General features: G+C 46.3%; 1 protein-coding gene across 3 annotated transcripts in view; it reads right to left on the reverse strand.

Moving 5' to 3' along the window:
• The window catches only part of ankle2 (ankyrin repeat and LEM domain containing 2), a 63865-nt gene that overhangs the window by 28433 nt on the left and 14732 nt on the right, over positions 1–20700 (reverse strand). For all 3 annotated transcript variants that reach the window (XM_070888090.1, XM_070888091.1, XM_070888092.1), the window contains exons 2-5: positions 14423–14788; positions 9136–9330; positions 6383–6576; positions 2679–2867 (exon numbers count right to left, since the gene is read on the reverse strand). In XM_070888090.1, coding sequence (XP_070744191.1) covers positions 2679–2867; positions 6383–6576; positions 9136–9330; positions 14423–14777 — 933 coding nt within the window. In that variant the 5' untranslated portion in view covers positions 14778–14788. The remainder of the gene's footprint in view (positions 1–2678; positions 2868–6382; positions 6577–9135; positions 9331–14422; positions 14789–20700) is intronic.

The raw sequence follows: 20700 nt of genomic DNA on the forward strand, positions 1-20700 counted from the left end.
GCCCATCACCCCTGTGCTCGCTGACCTACACTACCTCCCGGTTAAGCAATGCCCCAATTTCAAAATTCGCATTTTCAAATCCCTCCATGGCCTCACCCCTCCCTATCTCTGTAATCTCCTCCAGCCTCACAACATCCCCACCCCCACCGAGATGTCTGCGCTCCTCTAATTCTGCCCTCTTGAGCATCCCTGATCATAATCGCTCAACCACTGACGGCCGTGCCTTCTGTTGCCTTGACCCTAAGCTCTGGAACTCTCTGTCTAAACCTCTCCACCTCTCTATCCTCCTTCAAGATGCTCCTTAAAACCTATTTTTGTCCAAGCTTTTGGTCACCTGCACTAATTTCTACTTATGCGGCTCGTTGTCAAATTTTTAAAATCTCATAATACTCCTTTGAAACGCCTTGAGATATTTCATTACGTTAAAGGTGTTATATAAATACAAGTTGTTGTTGTCTATCTCAGAGGTGGAGGGCATGGGGCCGAGAGGTGCTGTTAAAGCCTGGTGATTTGCTGTAGTGTATCTCTAGATTATACATCTAGATGATCTCGACGGGCCGAATGGCCTCCTTCTGTGCTGTAACCATTCTGTGATTCTATACATAGTGCAGGCAGTGCGCTGGGGGTGGAGAGGTGTACACTGAGCTCGGTGGCAGGGCAGTGATCAAGAAAATTGCTCTGTCCTGGATGGTGTTGAACTTTTGAGTGCTGTTGCTGCTATCAAGTGACTCTAGACCCCTGGGTTTGAGCCCTTCCATTCACTATCCAGTGACCTCTAATGGAATGTGTGTGTGGGGACAGAACCAAGCTTGAGTGCTTTGTACAATCAAATAGTTTGCTGACCACCATTGTGTGGAATACATGAACAGGCACTTGGCTGACAGCTGGAGCCCGTGGTACTGTACTCCAGCAAGGGAGGGTGCCTTCTTCCCAAGAATAAACGTCACCGTCTTGTGAAAATAATGAAAAATGTGAATGACCTTCAACTAGTTGTACCAACTCAAGCATTTAGGAAGAAACTATTTTTTCGCAAACTACAGATCCTCTGTTAGATGGGTACAGAGATTTGGGCATCTATTTCCAATAGCTGAAGGCCAAAAAACTGACATCTCTGTCAACTTCCAAGTTCAAGGTCTGCCGGGTAATATGTTGGTAATGGTCTGTCTCAGGACTCTGAACCTCTCATTTTCCATTTATATCAACAATTGTGACGTAGAAGAAGAAGAATGATGCTAAAATGTGTTAATACCAAATCAGGGGGCACGCAAAGCTGAGAGAAAGAACGAAGGAGACTGCAAGACACGGGCAGGTTCAGGGAGTAGGCCGATAGCAGTACTTCAATGTACAGACATGCAAAGCATAAATTTTGGGACCAAGAACAATGAGTTTAGGAAGTATGTTCTAAAGAGTACGATGCTAACAGAGTGGAAGAATAATGATTTTGGGATTGCGTGTTAAATTTTTTTCAGCATTTTCATATAGACCATGTTGGAAGTAAAGGACCCTTAATGTACAACTCAACAGGCAAATCTTACAGACCAAAGTCCATCCTGAAGAAAGACAGACTTGTATTTATATAGCTTATTTCATGACCTCAGGACGTCCCAAAGCGCTTTACAGCCAAGTGTAGTCACTGTTGTAATGTAGGAAACCACCAAAGAACTCACTTCAGAAGTGGAAGCAAGTCTTCCTCGATTCTGAGGGACTGCCTATGATGATGATAGGAAACGCAGCAGCCAATTCGCACACAGCAAGCTCCCACAAACAGCAATGTGATAATGGCCAGATAATCTGTTTTAGTAATGTTGATTGAGAGATAAATATTGGCCAGGACCCGGGGTAACTCCCCTGCTCTTCCTCGAGATCTTTTACATCCACCCGAGGGGGAAGCGGGGCCTTGGTTTAACGCCTCATCGGAAAGACGGCACCCCCAACAGTGCAGCACTCCTTAGTACTGCCCCTCCGACAGTGCGGCGCTCCCTCAGTACTGCCCCTCCGACAGTGCAGCACTCCCTCAGTACTGCCCCTCCGACAGTGCAGCATTCCCTCAGTACTGCCCCTCCGACAGTGCGGCGCTCCTCAGTACTGCCCCTCCGACAGTGCGGCGCTCCCTCAGTACTGCCCCTCCGACAGTGCGGCGCTCCCTCAGTACCGCCCCTCCGACAGTGCAGCACTCCTCAGTACTGCCCCTCCGACAGTGCAGCATTCCCTCAGTACTGCCCCTCCGACAGTGCAGCACTCCTCAGTACTGCCCCTCCGACAGTGCAGCACTCCCTCAGTACTGCCCCTCCGACAGTGCAGCACTCCCTGAGTACTGCCCCTCCGACAGTGCAGCACTCCCTGAGTACTGCCCCTCCGACAGTGCAGCACTCCCTCAGTACTGCCCCTCCGACAGTGCAGCACTCCCTCAGTACTGTCCTGAGTGTCAGCCTAGATTTTGTGCTCAAATGTCTGGAGTGGAACTTGAACCCACAACCTTCTGACTTAGGGATGGGAGTGCTACCCACTGAACCACAGCTGGGCCCAGCTAGCTGTTTTTGCATAATTTTTTTAAAAATAGAACCATCAATGCTCATCTTTAATTGCAGGAAAAGCCTGTATGTTAATTTATTTGGAGTCTTTTGAGAAACAGCACAAGTCACATCAACAGTCACTAGGGAAAAAAATATAACACCAACCACTTTATCAGGTGTGTTGAGATAAAGGTCAACTATGTATTTGATGCGTTTTTGCAGCATAACTTCATCATCATCTGGATACATCAGCAGCATAAATTCAGGGTTCTCCAATGTGTCCAGTAGAAGTTGGCAAATTTGAAGCTGATTCTCTTTAGCAGCGACATGCATAGCATTGTACCGACATCCTTCCTGCAATTTATACAAAAGAAATATTTTATTTCCCTTAGGAAACTTATTTTCTTATCCTCCCGTCTTATAGCTGTTACCCCTCCAGCTCCCGCCCCTCCTACCCCGCCCCCCCCCCATGCTCCACTCCATTCCCCAGCCGAGATGGCAGCCAGGTGGCTTCTGTCAGGATTCCACCAACAAGCTGGATAACCAGATACTAGGAAGTGTTCGGAGCAGTCCTACTGATTCTACCTCGTGCAAACTCGGCATCTTAACCTACCCTCCCCTTCAAAATAAAACCTCACCCCTTTTGGTGGTGTATGTGTCATTGCAATTGGGTGTCTGTCCTCGCTCTGGAATAAGTTTAACATCCCCCATGTATCCAGACAACAGGGGCCCAAGTGTGACGTCACAGCACTGATGTACAGTTTTCCCTTTGTGTACCTATTTGTGTTCCCTGCACCTATTTTCTATGTTTCTATAACAGGAATTAGAAACGTCACTAATTTAGATCACAGACTGGCTGGTACTTGCAGTGAACCTGAGGTTTTTGTTTTATTCGTTCCTGGGATGAGGAAAGGTTGAGGAGGTTTGGGCCTCTACTCATTGGAATTCAGAAGAGTGAGAGGTGATCTTATCGAAACGTGTAAGATTATGAGGGGGCTTGACAAGGTGAATGCAGAAAGGATGTTTCCACTGATAGGGGAGAGGGCACGATCTTAGAAAAAGGGGCCACCATTTAAAAGAGAGATGAGGAGAAATTTCTTCTGAGGGTTGTAAATCTGTGGAATTCGTTGCCTCAGAGAGCTGTGGAAGCTGGGACATTGAATAAATTTAAGACAGAAATAGACAGTTTCTTAAACGATAGAGATAAGGGGCTATGGGGAGCGGCTGGGGAAGTGGAGCTGAGTCCAAAATCAGATCAGCCATGATCTTACTGAATGACGGAACAGGCTCAAGGTGCCGTATGGCCTACTCCTGCTCCTATTTCGTATGTTCTTATGGGCGTCGCTGGCAAGGCCAGCATTTATTGCCCATCCCTAATTGCTCTTGAGAAGGTGGTGGTGAGCCGCCTTCTTGAACTGTTGCAGTCCCATGTGGTGAAGGTGCTCCCACAGTGCTGTTAGGGGGGGGAGTTCCAAGATTGTGACCCAGCGACGATGAAGGAACGGCCGACATATTTCCAAGTCAGGATGGTGTGTGACTGGGAGGGGAACGTGGAGGTGGTGGTGTTCCTATGCGCCTGCTGCCCTTGTCCTTCTAGGCGGTCGAGGTCGCGGGTTTGGGTCACTCTGGGTACAATCACAAACCTGACACAATGATGAGTGAACCAAGATTCCAAGAAACAGAAGTCCCCCATTCCACTTTCTGCCGTACAGCGTGCCTACCTGATTTGGTTAAATGCTTTCTCATGGTTAAGAATCGTACAATGATACAGTACAGGAGGCCATTTGGCCCATTGTGCCTGAACTGGCTCTTCAAAAGAACTATCCAATTAGGACCCACTCCCTTGCATTTTCCCCATAACCCTGCAATTTACTTTGCCCCTGGTAATTCGCCATTTATACAGGGCTGAGGTTTTAAATTGCTCAGCTGAATCTGTGAAGATAAATTGATTACCTGCCCCCAACCTAAAGAAAGAAAAAGGGGCTTCAGCAATGCAACTTCACTGCATCCTGTTCCCTGCATGCAACAAGGTCCATCAACCATTATAAGCTACTGGGGCAATCCGAGAGTTGCAAGAATTGTTACCGGCGAGTAAAAGGTCGGTGATTATTAGCAAATACCGAATCACAAGGGTCAAAGCAAGCCGGCCCAAGCTACAACCAGCTTCCAATCAAATCCACACAAACCATAAAATGTTGACATCACCCATAAAACCAATGTCAGCAACTCGCTGGTAACAATTCTTGCAACTCTCGGGTTGCTCCAGGAGCTTATAATGGGCTTTGTTGCATGCAGGGAACAGGATGCATTGAAGTTGCATTGCTGAGAGATTCGGGCAACATTCATTTTGAATTCCAGGCACAATGCAATGTCAGGACAATGGGCCCAAGTTTCCACATGATTCGTGCCTGATTTTTAGGAGCAACTGGTGGAGAACGGACTATTTTAGAAATCGCAATTCTCCACATTTTTTTTCCTGCACTTCTAGTCAGGTAGAACAGTTCTAGTTTAAAACAGAATTTTTTCTTCAAAAGGGGGGGTGTCCGGCCACTGACGCCTGATTTGAAAGTTTCCACAGTGAAAATGATCTCCAAACTAAAGTAGAATGGAGCCAGTGAAGATTTTTGTAGAACTGAAAAACCTGTTCTACACATTAAAAAATCAGGCGCAGGTTACAAATTAGGCGTCCAGAACGAGGTGGGGGGGAGGGGAACTCATTAAATTCAACAATAAATCCTTATTTATACTTCTACAAATATTATACAAATAAATCCAACCTGAATAAAAATTTATAAGCCAAGAAAAGATTAAATAAACCATCTTCCTACCTGTGTGAAAGTGCTTCAGCCAGGGAGAATTCTGCAGCCGTTCGTGCCGCTGAGCGGGAGGGGGAGAGAGAGAGGGGGGGGGGGAGGGAGGGAGAGAGAGGGGGGGGGGAGGGAGGGAGAGAGAGAGGGAGAGGGAGAGGGAGAGAGGGGGAGGGAGGGAGAGAGAGAGAGAGAGAGAGAGAGAGAGAGAGAGGGAGGGAGAGAGAGAGCGAGAGCGAGAGCGAGGGAGGGAGGGAGGGAGGGAGGGAGGGGGAGGGAGAGAGAGAGAGAGAGAGAGAGAGGGAGGGAGGGAGGGAGGGAGAGAGAGAGAGAGAGAGAGAGGGAGGGAGGGAGGGAGGGAGAGAGAGGGAGGGAGGGAGAGAGGGAGGGAGGGAGGGAGGGAGAGAGAGAGAGGGAGAGAGAGAGAGAGGGGGAGGGAACGGGTGTCTGGTCGGCGGGGGGGGAGCGGGTGTCGGGTCTGGTCGGGGGCGGGGAGCAGGAGCTGGCCGTGGGAGGAGCCTCATTCACGCAACCCCAGTGAGGGCTAGGGGCTGCGTGCTTCGGGCCCCTCCCACACAGTACGGCGCCTGGAGCTACTGCACATGCGTGCCGACTGTAGCGCGCATGTGCAGAGGTCCCGGCACTGTTTTCAGCGCCGGGACCTGGCTCCGCCCCCCCCCCACAGCTCATGCTGGCTGCGCCGAGGGCCAGAGGACCTGTAAGTAGGTGGAGAATACCGAGGATTTTTTTAGGCGCCGTTTTAGGCGCGAAAAACGGGCGTCCAGCTCGGAGGGGCGCCCGTTTTTTTTCTTGTGGAAACTTGGGCCCATTGCTTCCAATGGATTAACTGGTTCTTTTTATTTATTTATGCCCCTCGCAATGTCTCACTCGCTCAAAATCATAAATTCCCTGTTCATGAAAGTGAAGGTAATTTCCTGCAGCATTCAAACTACTCAGTGACCGGGGCTGCCACTGATCATGATGCTGCAGTTCGAGCAACAAAATATTTTGAATTGGTCTTGTCTATGACTCAGCTTTACAAGGTGATTATAATCTCCAAACCTGTAGAACTGTAGGGTTATCTCCAGATCCGATTAGGTAACGTGGATTACTCCACACAAGCTCAAGAAAGGCAGCCTTGCCTCCTTTTTCAACGGCCTTCCGCAGCTTGGATGTTAAGTCCTGAGAGCGTGGGCTTTTGTAACTGTTAGCTCGCTCCCTGTTGGTGCTTTCGACATCCAGAGAACTTGTGCCATCTGACAGAAAATGCAAATAAGCAGAAAAACCTCAACAAATATTTCACTTTGACTGGAGGAAGAAGTACGTTTCTAAAATGTTCAAAGCATGTCCCTGACGGAAAACTCACCTCTCATTACTGGTGTATGGGATATAAAATAAATAAACTTTTCTTTCACTTTCTCCCGATGTCCCAAAGCGATTGACAGCTAATTAACAAATTTTTGGAGTGTAGCCACTGTTGTAATATAGGAAACACGGCAGCCAATCTGCACACAGCAAGCTCCCGCAAACAGCAATATGATAATGACCAGATAATCTGTTTTAGTGATTTCGATTGAGGGATAAATATTGGCCAGGACACTGGGGAGAACTCCCCAGCTCTGTTTCGAAATAGTGCCGTGGGATCTTTTACGTTCACCTGAGCGAGCAGGTGGGGTCTCGATTGAACGTCTCATTAAAGACAGCACAGCACTCCCTCAGTACTGCATGGGAGTGTCAGCCTAGATTCTTGTGCTCAAATCTCTGGAGTGGGACTTGAACCCACAACCTTCTGACTCAGAGGCGAGAGTGCTGCCCACTGAGCCATGGCTGACAAACATATTTATACAAAACTGCTGAAGTTACTGTAAAGTTCTCAGTATGAGAAAAGCTTGCATTACAAGACAAAGCAAGAGTGCTATTCCATAGGACAGCGTGGCGATGTAGTGTGATGGTGTTCTCCAAATAGCTGAGTAGAGGTGAGGAGGATTTGGCCCCACAGCTCTCCGTGGGAAACTACGCACTCTCTGTGGTGGGGAGGGAGGGGAAGGGGAAGGATGAACAAGAAAACTGGCACGAAGGACATCCTTGGGCTACTTTTGTTCATTGCTCCTACTGAAAGGCTCAACGGACAGTATTACAGGTACAACATCTCAAATCTGGCTGTCCGAAAAACGGAATTGTCCGAAAAACTGACATTTTTGAGGCGGCCAAGATGGCAGCGAGGGACGAGGAAACTGGTAAAAAAAAAACGCAGCGCCGGGGGTCCATGGGAATCGGCGAGGACTGGTGGTCGGCGGGCGGAGGGTCGGTGAGGAGCGGGGTGGATCGGTGAGCACTGGAGGATCGGTGAGGAGCGGGGTGGATCGGTGAGCACTGGAGGATCGGCGATGATTGGGGGATCGGTGGGCGGCTCCAACAGCAAGGTCCGAAATTGGGAAAAGTCTGAAAGCAGGCAGTGTCTCGGCCCCAAGGTCGCCAGGTACAAACATTGTACCTGTACCAAACTCAAATAAATGAGACAGAAAATAAAAGACCTACAATTATTTCCTGGTTGGGCAGCTTGTTGTACGTTGAGTAAATGAACGCTGAAATCTTTTTCATACCCTCTCCGGGAATATTCAAGGCTGAGGTTACAGATTTTGGACTCCGGGGGAAATCAAGGGATATGGGGATCAGTTGGGAAAGCAGAGTTGAAGTAGATCAGCCATGAATTTATTGAATGGCGGAGCAGGCTCAAGGGGCCGTATGGCCAACTCCTGCTCCTAATTCTTATGTTCTTATGAATGGGAACCTTGGCAGACTTGTTTTTCAGAAGGGGACATAAGAACATATTAGGAGCAGGAGTAGGACATTCGGCCCCTCGAGCCTGCTCCGCCATTCATCATCATCATAGGCGGTCCCTCGAACGAGGATAACTTGCTTCCACACCAAAAGGGATGAGTTCACTGATGTTTCAATGGAGGACGCGATATTCCAGTCCTGAACTCCAGGGGTGGAAGATGCCTGTGCGTGGATTTTTTTTAATGTGTGGTGACCGTTGCACACCAGCCACCACACGGGCTTGACAGAGCAGGCCTTTATCCAGTGGCCTGCACGGACCTAGCGCACACATATCACAGTGTGGGCTGACCCATGTTGCCCCTGGGCCTATTCAATGAAGATCATGGCTGATCTGCCATCGCAACTCCACTTTCCTGCACTATCCCCATATCCCTTGATTCCTTTAATATCCAACAATCTATCGATCTCTGTCTTGAATACACTCAACGACTGAGCCTCCACAGCCCTCTGGGGTAGAGAATTCCTCACATTCACCACCCTCTGAGTGAAGAAGTTTATGGCCGACCCCTTATTCTGAGACTGTGATGGAGGAAAAAAAATTAGAAAATAAACAATTTGATTGATTTTATTCCTTCACATCATACTTGTGCGATCTGTAATAAAGGATATACATCTAGCAATAGTATTTTACTAGCTTATGAGAGAGAATAGACTCGTGCTCAAAGTAGCATTTACGCAATACAAAAATAAGTTATGCTGTGCAAAACTGATCAGTAATGGTTAAGATTGGTTGACCCAATCCAGTGTAAGAATCGGAGACGTTATTAAACATAATTTCACCTTCTGGTTTCACTGTGAATTTATTAGTTATTAAGGTTAGAACAGTGGAAATCATTCTCCTAAATAACAGAGTTGCTTTTAGAAAAGTATCACAGATTTTTTTTTTTTAATTATGAAAGGCAAACAAATTTGTGGCAAGTGTTAGAAAAAGGACAGGAGTCCGGAAATGCTCAGGAAACAAGACAACAATTTACCTCGGTTACACAGCGCACTGGCTTTCAATGGAGACATGCTCGCAGATGACTTGCTTGGAGAGGGATAGTAGTCACAAATACCTCGGGCAAACTTTTCAGCATCTTCTCGGTTAGTGAAAGCTTTGAATCGCGATCCTTTCATCAGCTTTACAGCTTGAAGAGCTTCCTTCTTATCCAAATAGACATGCACTTTGTCTGTTTCGGGGGGCGGAGGGGGGGGAAGGTGAGGAAAAATAGAAAGCAATCACAAAAGGGGATTTGCCAAGCCAATGCCTGCGTACAGCAAACACCAATTACAACAACCAACAGTTCCCCGTCTCCAAAACCATCTTCACTGACATCAAGATGGTGGATAGTGGATTGAGGAACCATTTTCCATTTTGGGATTGCTAAACATTTCAGCATTATAAGATAAGCTGAGCACACTATGGCAAAGCCACAAGTCACAATATTTGCATGTTCGTCACTGTTAGGCTTGTAGGTGTTTTATAAATGGCCACTTACCATTATAAGTCATAGAAACTTTAACTCAGAAAACAGGACTTGGAATGAATTGCCTTTTGTTTTCAGGCAATAGCACAATGGTGGCTGTGGAGAACTTCCAGCAGAAGAACTGTCGACCTGCCCTGACGTAATATGAACATGCTCACCTGAACAAAACCACGACCGTGTACCAATCCTTCCGTTAGTTTCCCAGAGCTGTTCGAATGAGTAAAGGCCAGCTCACTGTGCTGTCCCGCACTCAGCGGTGGTGAGATACACAGGGCGAACCACATCCAACGGCTCAGAAGCTCGGAGAGAACCACTGTGACCCACGCCTAGAGCAGTCACGGGTCTTGGTTGGTGAAGGGTACTATAAAAACCTCACAGCACCCTCCCGGCACACCCAGAGGGGAATTCTGTGGTCTAGTGTCAAAGCTGCAGCTAACACTATTCACCGGGACAAATGTCAAGGACCCACGGGAGGAAGCTTTACCTCAGCAAACCCTCTTCATTAACAGGAATTCCAGGGCCAGGGGGAGGGGCGATAGTTGGAGGGAGTGAGCTGACCTATCCTGCTTAGGTAGTTTCCTAACACAATAAACCCAACACTCAAACCAAAGCTGTAACTTTGGCCTTAAAGTCAGGTTCTATGCAGCTGTTAGAAATCCACCAGTTGGGAGTGAAGAATAAATGTGGAGAAGTGTCAGGGAAGATTTGTCTCCTTTCCCCGGAGAGAAAGGTTTCGCTAACTCACTGCCACAGAGCAAAATCAGGGTCAGAGAGGAAAGGATCTCTAACTCCAACATCTATCCCCCTCCCTCTGTAATGCAGAACAGATCTTGGCATTCTACCACTGCCTGTGCAAACTATATACATAGTCAGCTTATTTTCTATAGGTTTATTAGTACACAGCATTTCTTACCTACTGCTGCAGTCAAACCACACCAAGATTTTTAAGTTGACTTTGAAGGTTGTATTACACTTCAAGCTGCAACTAAATGTTATACTGAAAATGGTGTGATACTTAGATGCGAACAAGAATTAGGATCAGGCCATACAGCCCCTCGAGCCTGCTCCGCCATTTAATAAGATCATGGCTGATCTTCGACCTCAACTCCACTTTCCCGCCCGATCTCCATAATCCCTCGATTCCCCTAGTCAAAAAATGTATCTATCTCAGCCTTGAAAATATTCAACGACTGAGCCTCCACAGCCCTCTGGGGCAGAGAATTCCAAAGATTCATAACCCTCTGAGAGAAGAAATTCCTCCTCATCTCAGCCTTTAAAGGCCGACCCCTTATCCTGAGACTGTGCCCCCTAGTTCTAGACTCTCTAGCCAGGGGGAACAACCTCTCAGCATCTACCCTGTCAATCCCCCTCAGAACCTTACATGTTTCAATTAAATTACCTCTCATTCTTCTAAACTCCGGAGTGTACTGTACTGCTTCAAATGGCAATTACCTTGAATTATGATTAATTTTCAAAATGGTGTAATTGACAAGCTCCCTCTCCCTTTCTCAATGACTAGGACAGATGTTTGTTCCAGTGCATTTCCATTGCCTGTGTGAACAGAAGGGTAACTGTGGGACCTGTGCAGCAATGGCACTATGGTTGAAATGAACGGGATTTGTTGCCAATGCCAGGCCATTCCAAATCACTTATAATATCCAAGGGGACATGTGCTGCTGGACCAGGGGAAGGTCAAAGGACTGATCAGTCGCCTGTGCTGACTCATCCAATCTCAGACTAGGCACTAAAATTGAGTTCAATGTTTCTGACTAAAGAGGGAGAAAACACAAATGCTGGTTTAGGTTGCTGCTCCTAATCGCTATCCACTGGATATTCATGTATGGACCCAAGGATAGAACAGGAATGGGTTCACCTGTGATAGCCACCCCCTTCAAATAGTGTACTGGCTATATACTCTTCAGCTCACACAGGAGCGGCATTGTTATTGCAACAGTATTGGAACAATAATCCCGCCGGATTAACCTGCTTCTGGAGAGGTGGGGGAAGGAATGACAATATGAGGGGGAAAAAGATGTAATTGACAGAACTAGCTGAGAAGAATTATAATGGTGGCAGAGCACAGTCTTTGGCCCAAAGTGCTTTAGTAATCAGTAATCGGGTTGGTTTAACTATGTTTGGTAATTCAGACCCCTTCGGTGATCAGGTTCCTCAGATCACCTGCTCCATGCCAATTCCCCCCTACTTATCCCGAAGTCACCACAAAAATGGAAAAACAAAAGGATATTAGACGTAAACAATAAATGTTTACTAGGGGGCATAGTTTAAGAATAATGGGTCGCCCTTTTAAAACAGAGATGAGGAGGAATTTATTTGTTCAGAGGGTCTTTGGAATTCTCTGCCCCAGAGAGCTGTGGAGACTGGGTCATTGAATATATTTAAGGTGGAAACAGACAGATTTTTGAATGATAGGGGAGTCAAGGGTAATGGGGAGCGGGTGGGAAAGTGGAGTTGAGGCCAAGATCAGATCAGCCATGATCTTATTGAATGGTGGAGCAGGCTCAGGGGGCCAAATGGCTTACTCCTGCTCCTATTTCTTACGTTCTCATGCTCAAATTTTAAAAAGGGAGGCTTATTCTAAGAATTCCTGTCTAATTGTGCATCAAACCATCTGTATTGCATTAAAAGGGGAATAAAAATGTAGAATGTAGAATTAGGAGCAGGAGTGGGCCATATGGCTCTGCCATTTAATATCGCGGCTGATCTTTGACCTCAACTCCACTTTCCCGCCCGATCTCCATATCCTTGGATTCCCTTACTTCCAGTATAGATGGGGAAACTGTTTGAGTGTGTCCTATCTCACTGGCGTTGATCAGTGCTAAGTGCCAGCCATGCCTTCAGGGGGTCCATGAACAGTGACCTTAAAGGGACACAACAGATTAGCTGCAAAACGTTACAGCTGTCCTCCAAACAATTCATGAAAAACATCTTTGCCACCTTGACGTGTTTTTGAAAATATTTGCTTCCTCCAGTTACTTTTCTCTTTGTTCTTTGTTGGTGGTCTCTTTTCTTCCTGCCCTTTTATCTGCAAGGTCTTCTTTTGTGCAATTTACTTTCCTCTTGCAGGGTGCCAGAGTTGCAGTGTTAAGCAGAGCATGTAATCAAACAGGATTGAACCAGACTTGAACTAGTGGCATGAAGTGAGTGAGTATTCCTTGGTTCAAGTCAGTCTCACCACTTTGATCACAAGTCAAATTAAAACATTCAGCAAGGCTGAAATGCCCCATCAGTTGCAAGTAATGTTGCACTGAAGTTCTTCAAAAATGGATGACCAAATAAATTAATTGTGCCATCAGCTGGGTTATCAGCGCAGGTATAGATTACAAAACACTGGATTGGCATGTTAAAATATTGAATTTTATTATTATAATGATGAGCAGCAGTGCAGAGCAATTGAATTTGTTATTGCTGTTTAATGGGATTGGTGCCTTTTAATTGCTGCTTTACTGAATATACCTCCAAATGCTTCATATGTGTCTCGACTGCTAGTTCCTCCCTATCTTATTGATACTCTTCTGCCCTATACCAGTGTAAGAACATAAGAAATAGGAGCAGGAGTCGGCCATTTGGCCCCTCGAGCCTGCTCCGCCATTCAATAAGATCATGGCTGATCTGATCTGGGCCTCAACTCCACTTCCCTGCCCTCTCCCCATAACCCTCGACTCCCTTATCGTTCAAAAATCTGTCTAACTCCACCTTAAATATATTCAATGACCCAGCCTCCACAGCTCTCTGGGGCAGAGAATTCCAAAGATTCACCACCCTCAGAAGAAATCCCTCCTCATCTCATTTCTAAATGAGCAGCCCCTTATTCTGAAACTATGCCCCCTAGTTCTAGATTTGCCCACAAGGGGAAACATCCTCTCTGCATCTACCCTGTCAAGTCTCACACACAAAAAAACCTCATGTAATGTACATGTAAATGTGCACACAGGTGTCTATATGTAAACCATCAGATAAATTACGAACAATACGAACAGATTTCACGAACCAGAGATAAAGAATCGGTGAGAAGGAGCAGACGATGAAAGCAGATATTTGCCACGCTCATACCCTGGCTCCCAAAATAAGGAGAGAACACAAATGCACTGCTCAATTTTGTTTTTTTTGTTTGGCCATACTCAATGAGCATGTTCAAGCATAAAAGTCATTTATAAACAGCATGTTAGGTCAGTGATGATATGTTCGAGAAGAACCAACAAATGGGAGAGAACGACAGGAACCGGCGATGTGTGTGTAGTTTATACTGCGTACAGCTGAATCACCCCGGGGTAAGAACCACCTCCATGGCAGGTTTCATGATCAGATCAGCCATGATCTTATTAAATGGCGGAGCAGGCTCGAGGGGCCAAATGGCCGACTCCTGCTCCTATTTCTTATGCTCTTATGTTACATGTGCATGTGTGCTAGGCCCATGCAGCAGAGCCTAGATTCCAATCGCCTTGCATCCCCTTGACATTGGACCAAGACCTTGCTCTGTCAAATTCGTGTGGTAACTGGTGTGCAATGGCCACCCCACGTTAAAAGAAGTCACGCACGGGCATCTTCCACCCTTTAAAATTAAGTTCGGGACCCGGAATGTCAGGTCCCTCATGGACAACACCAACATCGCCCCAGCTGTGACAGAGTCTGCAGATCCCGCATTGGGCTCACCAGTCACCTTAGAGCTCATTTTAGTGTGGAGGCACTTCATCCTCGACTCCGGGGGAACTGTCTAAAAAGAGAAGTCATTCTGATAAATTTACATGTGGCATAACTATAATATTTAGAGACTTACCATTCCTGGACAGTATGTCATCCCAGACTGGACAGACGCCATAATAAAGTGAAGGGGAGGCAGCTGACCCTCCCGACGCCTGCTCCGTGCTGCTCTGTAAGTCACTCACATCTACGTCTTTTGGTGAGTCTGACAAAGCACCGCTGTCTCCGGTGTTTGCTGAATCACCAGTCAATGCAGCCTGGCTATCGGCTTCTCCCCCTTCCTGGCTCGCCAACAAAGCCTGGGCTAACTTTTTCTCAAAAATGGAGCGGGTTGTTGCAGTTATGGGCCCACAGCTCAGGCCAGCGCCGAGAATTTCTTTGCGGAGGTCAACAGGAGCAAGTTGCTTCAGTCTCAACAAAATAGCTTCCATCCTTCCTTCATCTGTGGTAAAGAAAAAAAAAAATCTATGAAGAAATGCAAAATGTCTGTCCTAATATTGCTTTTATAAACTGACAAGACTTCAACATGACAGCTTCATTCCTTCAAATGTTTTTTCCCTCAGGGATGATTCGGTTGGAGTGTAACTTTTGTAGGGATTTTCTGAACAAAACAATGTTTTCCCTTCAAGTGTTCATTTGCCCAAATCCCATGAAATAGTATTTCAGGAATTCAGCTGCCACCCAAAATAGTAACATCCAAGAACTAGCTTTTTAGCTTTTCTCATGGAAGTGGAGTAAGATTAGGTTGCACATCATTTCCCATCCTTTTCCCTGCTGCGTCTCCCCCCAATAAAACACACTGGGCAGTCGCTATTCAGCGCATAATGTAAAGCAGTAGTTAAAAGACACATAACTTGGTTACAGACGGGCCTGTTCAAACACGTAGAAATCCTGATCGCTGGTTTTTCACTAACATCTTTGACACCATGACACAACGCAACTCATTAGATTGTCTGAATCATAGTGACATAAACAGCAACAGGACAAGCGTTCAATCAGGCCCTTCGGTTCAAGTTTAGAATTTGCCACATATAAATTCTGGGAAAATGCAACAAAAAGACTTGCAAACTGAAAAGATAATAAGTATTTTAGGATCCCTTTAATTTCCAATCTGCATCAAAATTCACCTCTTCATTCACACAGATTTATTTCTGAATGAAACGCGCTTGGACAAATTATAAAGTTCATCTCCCCTAAAATGAAAAGCCCTGAACATATTTCATTGATTGATACCGCACAGAAAGAGGCCATTCGGCCCAGTGTTCCTGTGTCGGCTTTGTGAGAGAGCGATCCAATCAGTCCCACTCCCCCCCCGCTCTTTCCCCAAAGCCCAGCAAATGTTTTCCCTTCAAGTATTTATCCAGTTCCCTTTTGAAAGTTACCACTGAATCTGCTTCCAACACCCTTTCAGGCAGCGTGTTCCAGATCATAACTCGCTGGGTAAAATTTCACCTTGGATTCTTTTGCCTTAAGTCGGTGTCTTCTGGTTACCGACCCCCGAGTTTCTCCTAATTTACTCAATCAAAAGTATTCATGGTTTTGAACACCTCTGTTAAATCTCCACTTAACCTTCTCTGCTCGGAGAACAAGTCCAGCTTCTTCAGTCCCTCACCCCCGGTACCATTCTAACAGATCTCTTCAGCACCCTCTCCAATGTCTTGAAATCCTTCCTAAAGTGAATTGATCACAATACTCCACACACCTGAGGCCTAACCAGTGCTTTATAAAGGTTTAGCAAAACTTCCTTACTTTTGTACTCGATGCCTCGATTAATAAAGCCAAGGATCTCAGATGCTTTTTTGTAAAAACAGCTGTTGTTTTTAAGAAACAATGCGTCAATGAATGCGCAGCATAAATCAGCTGTCTTCAATGATCCTTTTCCACAATAAATGTGGCCTTGAATGTACTAATTACTGTGAACCCTGGTGTTCATCACAAGATCACAAACCGCCTCCAAACATGGAATATCCAGTATAGCTCTTGGCCACCCACGCACAAAATCTTTTTTTTTCAAATTTTGATATTTCAGACTTTCCAAAATATTACCACCCACAACAGATCCTTTATTAGAGTGTCACAAAAAGCATCTTTATTTAAGCAAAATGTTTCCCCCTTCTGCATTGAAAAAAAAATCAATTTCTGATTCTTTTTGAACTGACATAAATGTGGGGCTCAATTTTCCCCGTGATGTGTGTTGTAAGGCTATCTCGCTCTTTTCGCTTTGTTGCTTTAAACGTTGATTACACACACACTCAGTTGTAGTAAAGGCAGGATTGGGTCTTTTATTTAGACATTCATACTAAACAACCCAGTATGGAAGTTACTGAGATACTCCACAAAAGCAGCTCTAGCTTGCTCCGAGTTCCGTGGCAGCTTGTGACACACCTTCTGAGTTTCCAGTGTGTCTGGTGTCCAGTGTGTGTGTGTGACAAAAACCAGTTCCATCTCTTATACCTAAAAAGCCTTTGAACCCTTATTTCTTTGCATAGTACATTTAGACAATTAACATGCAGACAATGTAGAATCAAAAATGGCATTGCCCTGAAATCACGTTTAACTGCTTTCTGAATCGTTTATCATACAGATGTCATCATCAAATGATTATTCACATAGTAATAAGTTACACTCGAATACTCAGCATTTTAAAGGCTGAAATGCACATCGTTCAGCAGCCTCTTCCGATCCAATCTTGAATCTTCCAACTTTTACCCTTTCGATATTTCCAGCCCGCAGCCAAAGCAAAGCGTTCAGAAATGCCGGCTTGTGTCCCACATTCCCCCACTTCTCTCTGCAGGCCTTATCTGGGTAACATTTTCCAAAGTTGTGCAAATGTTCTCACTTTCCGCAGTGTGATGGTTAATGTCCACAATTTCTTGATTCAAACCCTGTAGTTGTTTTATCTTGTATTCCATTTCCGCATTTCCTTCTTCCAACCAGCAGCACGATTACGGTCAAAGAAGGGTTGCTGCAGATCCCGATTCTCAGGATGCCATTTTAAAGTCCGTTGGTCTGTGATCACCATATCCGATTTCACTTAAAAGTCAACTTTCAATTTTTGATGTTTTCGACTGAATTCCATGCGGTTTACATTTAGAAGTGTAAACTCGCAATCGTCGACCAAGTCTGTTGCCCTCTGCACAGGTTTTAACAATTTCCTCTGCTTTGTGGGAGAATTGTAACAACATACAGAGTAACGGATGACGGAAATGCTGAATAGTCAGTCGAGAGACCCAGCCCTTCTCTCAGTTCACTCTTCGGAACTACTGTCATTTCCTCTCAACATCTGCAACACTCCAACTTCTATTTCGCATCCTTTGAGATCATGTTTATAACTCCCACATTTGAGCCTTTCACTGAACATCGCATCCGTTCTGAGACAGCCCATTCCTACAGAAACTTTAAATGCTTCTGAGCAAGCTTTTCGCATTGCTTTCATCTCTCACAGTTCAGTAACTGCTCCTCATGCATCTGGGATGTTGAGGTACTGTCTCTGAAGAGGGGAATCCCCTTCCTCCAGGAGCACCTCAACCTTCATTTGTCCGGTAGCCCTGTGTCCATTACCCGCTGCCCTCCCACACATGCCTTGATAAGGGTATGGCCACCCCTATCCTGAAGTAAAGGTCCGAAAGAAACGACGTGTGGTTGAGGCACGGCATCCCGAAAGGAATCCTCCCTCACCTGCAGAATCTACCCCCGACCTCAGCAACTGAACCCAGGCATCAGTCCTGTCTGTGACTCTAGCTTCTTTCCTGATCCTTCAGCTTTTCTTTTAACTTTTTCAATTATTTAGCCAGTCTATCCCTGTCCTCTATCAACTGACGGGTCGGGATCTAGGTACCACCTGGTCCTGTTCCTTTTATGTGACTCTTCGCGGGATTCATCCACTCAGGCCCTTCTTCTGCCTTCCATCGCTGTAACCTCTGTCTCACTGCCATGATTGAAATTCCTGCAGCTCTCTGATACAAGCTTTCTACCCTTGCCAACCATTTATCAAAACTATTGCCCCCGCCCCAGGCATCTACTTCCAGAACTACTGAAGTGGGTAGGAGAGTCAAAATTATCTCTCTATGTGTACCATCCCCGTAATGACCGATATCAATCCAATTACTTCCCAAACCTTTACACAACTGGAATATACATTCCCCAGCTTCCCTGGGTCCTTCCCCCGGTAATAATGCAAGCCGCTTTATTAACTATGGCCCTGAGTGAGTACCAAAGATTGCAGCTATTATTCTACCAAGCAGAGCCCTGGAAGTTGTTTCAAAACCTACTACCTTTCCCCGGTGATTCCCTAAAGCTCGCAGAACCATGTGAACCCTCGGTTTCTCTGATATGTTCCCTGACTGTTACCATCCCAGAATATGACACCACCATTGGGCAAACTTATTAAGATCCTGAAGGGGTACAGGTCCCAGTTCACCAAGGATAGCTCTCATGTCCTGTAGCTTTACCCCTCCTCGCTCATACCAGGAATCCCCAAAACCACTTAAGGTAGTGTTCCCTTCACGAGCTCCATAGGGAGTAGAGGAATCATAATCCTGCTCTCGCCTTGTCTGCCCAAGTGGGCTTCCCCCACTCTTTGCATTACCGGAAGGTCGTGTGTAATGTTGCGGGGTGTTAAGTGTCTGAGGAACCGAAGAGGCATCTAACTGGTCCGCCTCCGTACTCAACGTTGCCACGCAAACCACACGGGTTCGAGGCTCCGAAGTCAGAGAAGACAAAGGAGCTGCGGAAGAGAACGGTAGGCATTCTCCCTGTCCCTTAATCCCCTTTTCAACTCTCAGACCCGGGGAATCCTCCGAATACCACCCGGCTTTATCAATTGCTGTCTCTGCTGGGCAACCTAATACCACCATTTGCTGCAGCTTAGATATTCCTTTCTCTAGATCTTGATTATGGTTCTGTTCATCATCAAGATGCTGATTCAGCGTTAGAACAGTCCTGTCTACCCCAAATGCTTGAAATCGCCAATTCTCTACTCACTGCTGTTAGCTGCTCTCTGAGTTCTGAGACTTCCCTATTTTTAGCCTCAGCCTCTTCTCCTAACTTTTGAATCCCCAGCATCTGACACTTCAACACTAATGCTTTTCTCTTTTTGTCAGTTGAAGTGAAGGTTACAGCTGCACTTTCATTCTATGCATCTGGATCGTTTCAGGCCACAACTGGGGATGTGTGCGCCATTTCTCAACATGCAACACATATCTGCATTCAGCAGGTGACTGCTGCACTATATGCCCGGAGCAATGACTACATAACATTCCCCACAACTGCCCAGGCAATGCGTGAAAGGGCTGTGGGCTTCTCCAGGATTGCTGGCTTCCCAAAGGTACAAGGCTGCATTGATTGTACCCACATCGCCTTGCGAGCACCTTGAGGATTCCGAGATGTACAGGAATAGAAAAGGCTTGCAGATCGTTAATGTGCAACCCGTGTGTGGCGACATGCATCGCATCATGGCACTTGATGCGAGATACCCTGGGAGCACCCATGATGCGTTCATTCTATGCGAGAGCGCTATATCTGCCATGTTTCAGCAGCAGTCAGAAGGGCAGAGCTGACTACGGGGAGACAAAGGTTACGGCCTCGCCATTTGGCTCATGACACCCCTACACGTAATCCAGACGGAAGCTGACCGGGAATGCAACATGTTGCACATTGCGACGCACAACATAATAGAGAGGAGCATTGGCATCTTGAAACAGCATTTCCGATGCCTGGACCATTCCGGAGGCTACTTGCAATATGCCCCTGAGATTGTCGGTCAGTTCACTGTTGCGTGCTGCTTCACACGTGGCCATCATGAGGCTGCAGCAGCTGGTAGTAGAAGACCCACCTGAGGTGAGAGCGGCTGATGAGGAGGAGGAAGATACAGATGACGAGGAGGAGGAGATGGAGGAGGACGAGGAAGCCATGCAATTACCTGAACCCGAAGCACGACGGCAGAGGAAGGTGGGCCGTCGTGCCCCTTTAACGATTGCTCGAGCCTTGCGCCAGCAGCTCATCCATGAACACTTTACTGCCTGAAGGCTCAGCGGCAAATATTCCATAGAAACATAGAAAATAGGTGCAGGAGTAGGCCATTCGGCCCTTCCAGCCTGCACCACCATTCAATAAGGTCATGGCTGATCATTCCCTCAGTACCCCTTTCCTGCTTTCTCTCCATACCCCTTGATCCCTTTAGCCGTAAGGACCATATCTAACTCCCTCTTGAATATATCCAATGAACTGGCATCAACAACTCTCTGCGGTAGAGAATTCCACAGGTTAACAACTCTCTAAGTGAAGAAGTTTCTCCTCATCTCAGTCCTAAATGGCTTACCCCTTATCCTTAGACTATATCCCCTGGTACTGGAC

This window comes from Pristiophorus japonicus, chromosome 8 (assembly GCF_044704955.1).
Source record: "Pristiophorus japonicus isolate sPriJap1 chromosome 8, sPriJap1.hap1, whole genome shotgun sequence".
Taxonomy (NCBI): Eukaryota; Metazoa; Chordata; class Chondrichthyes; family Pristiophoridae; genus Pristiophorus; species Pristiophorus japonicus.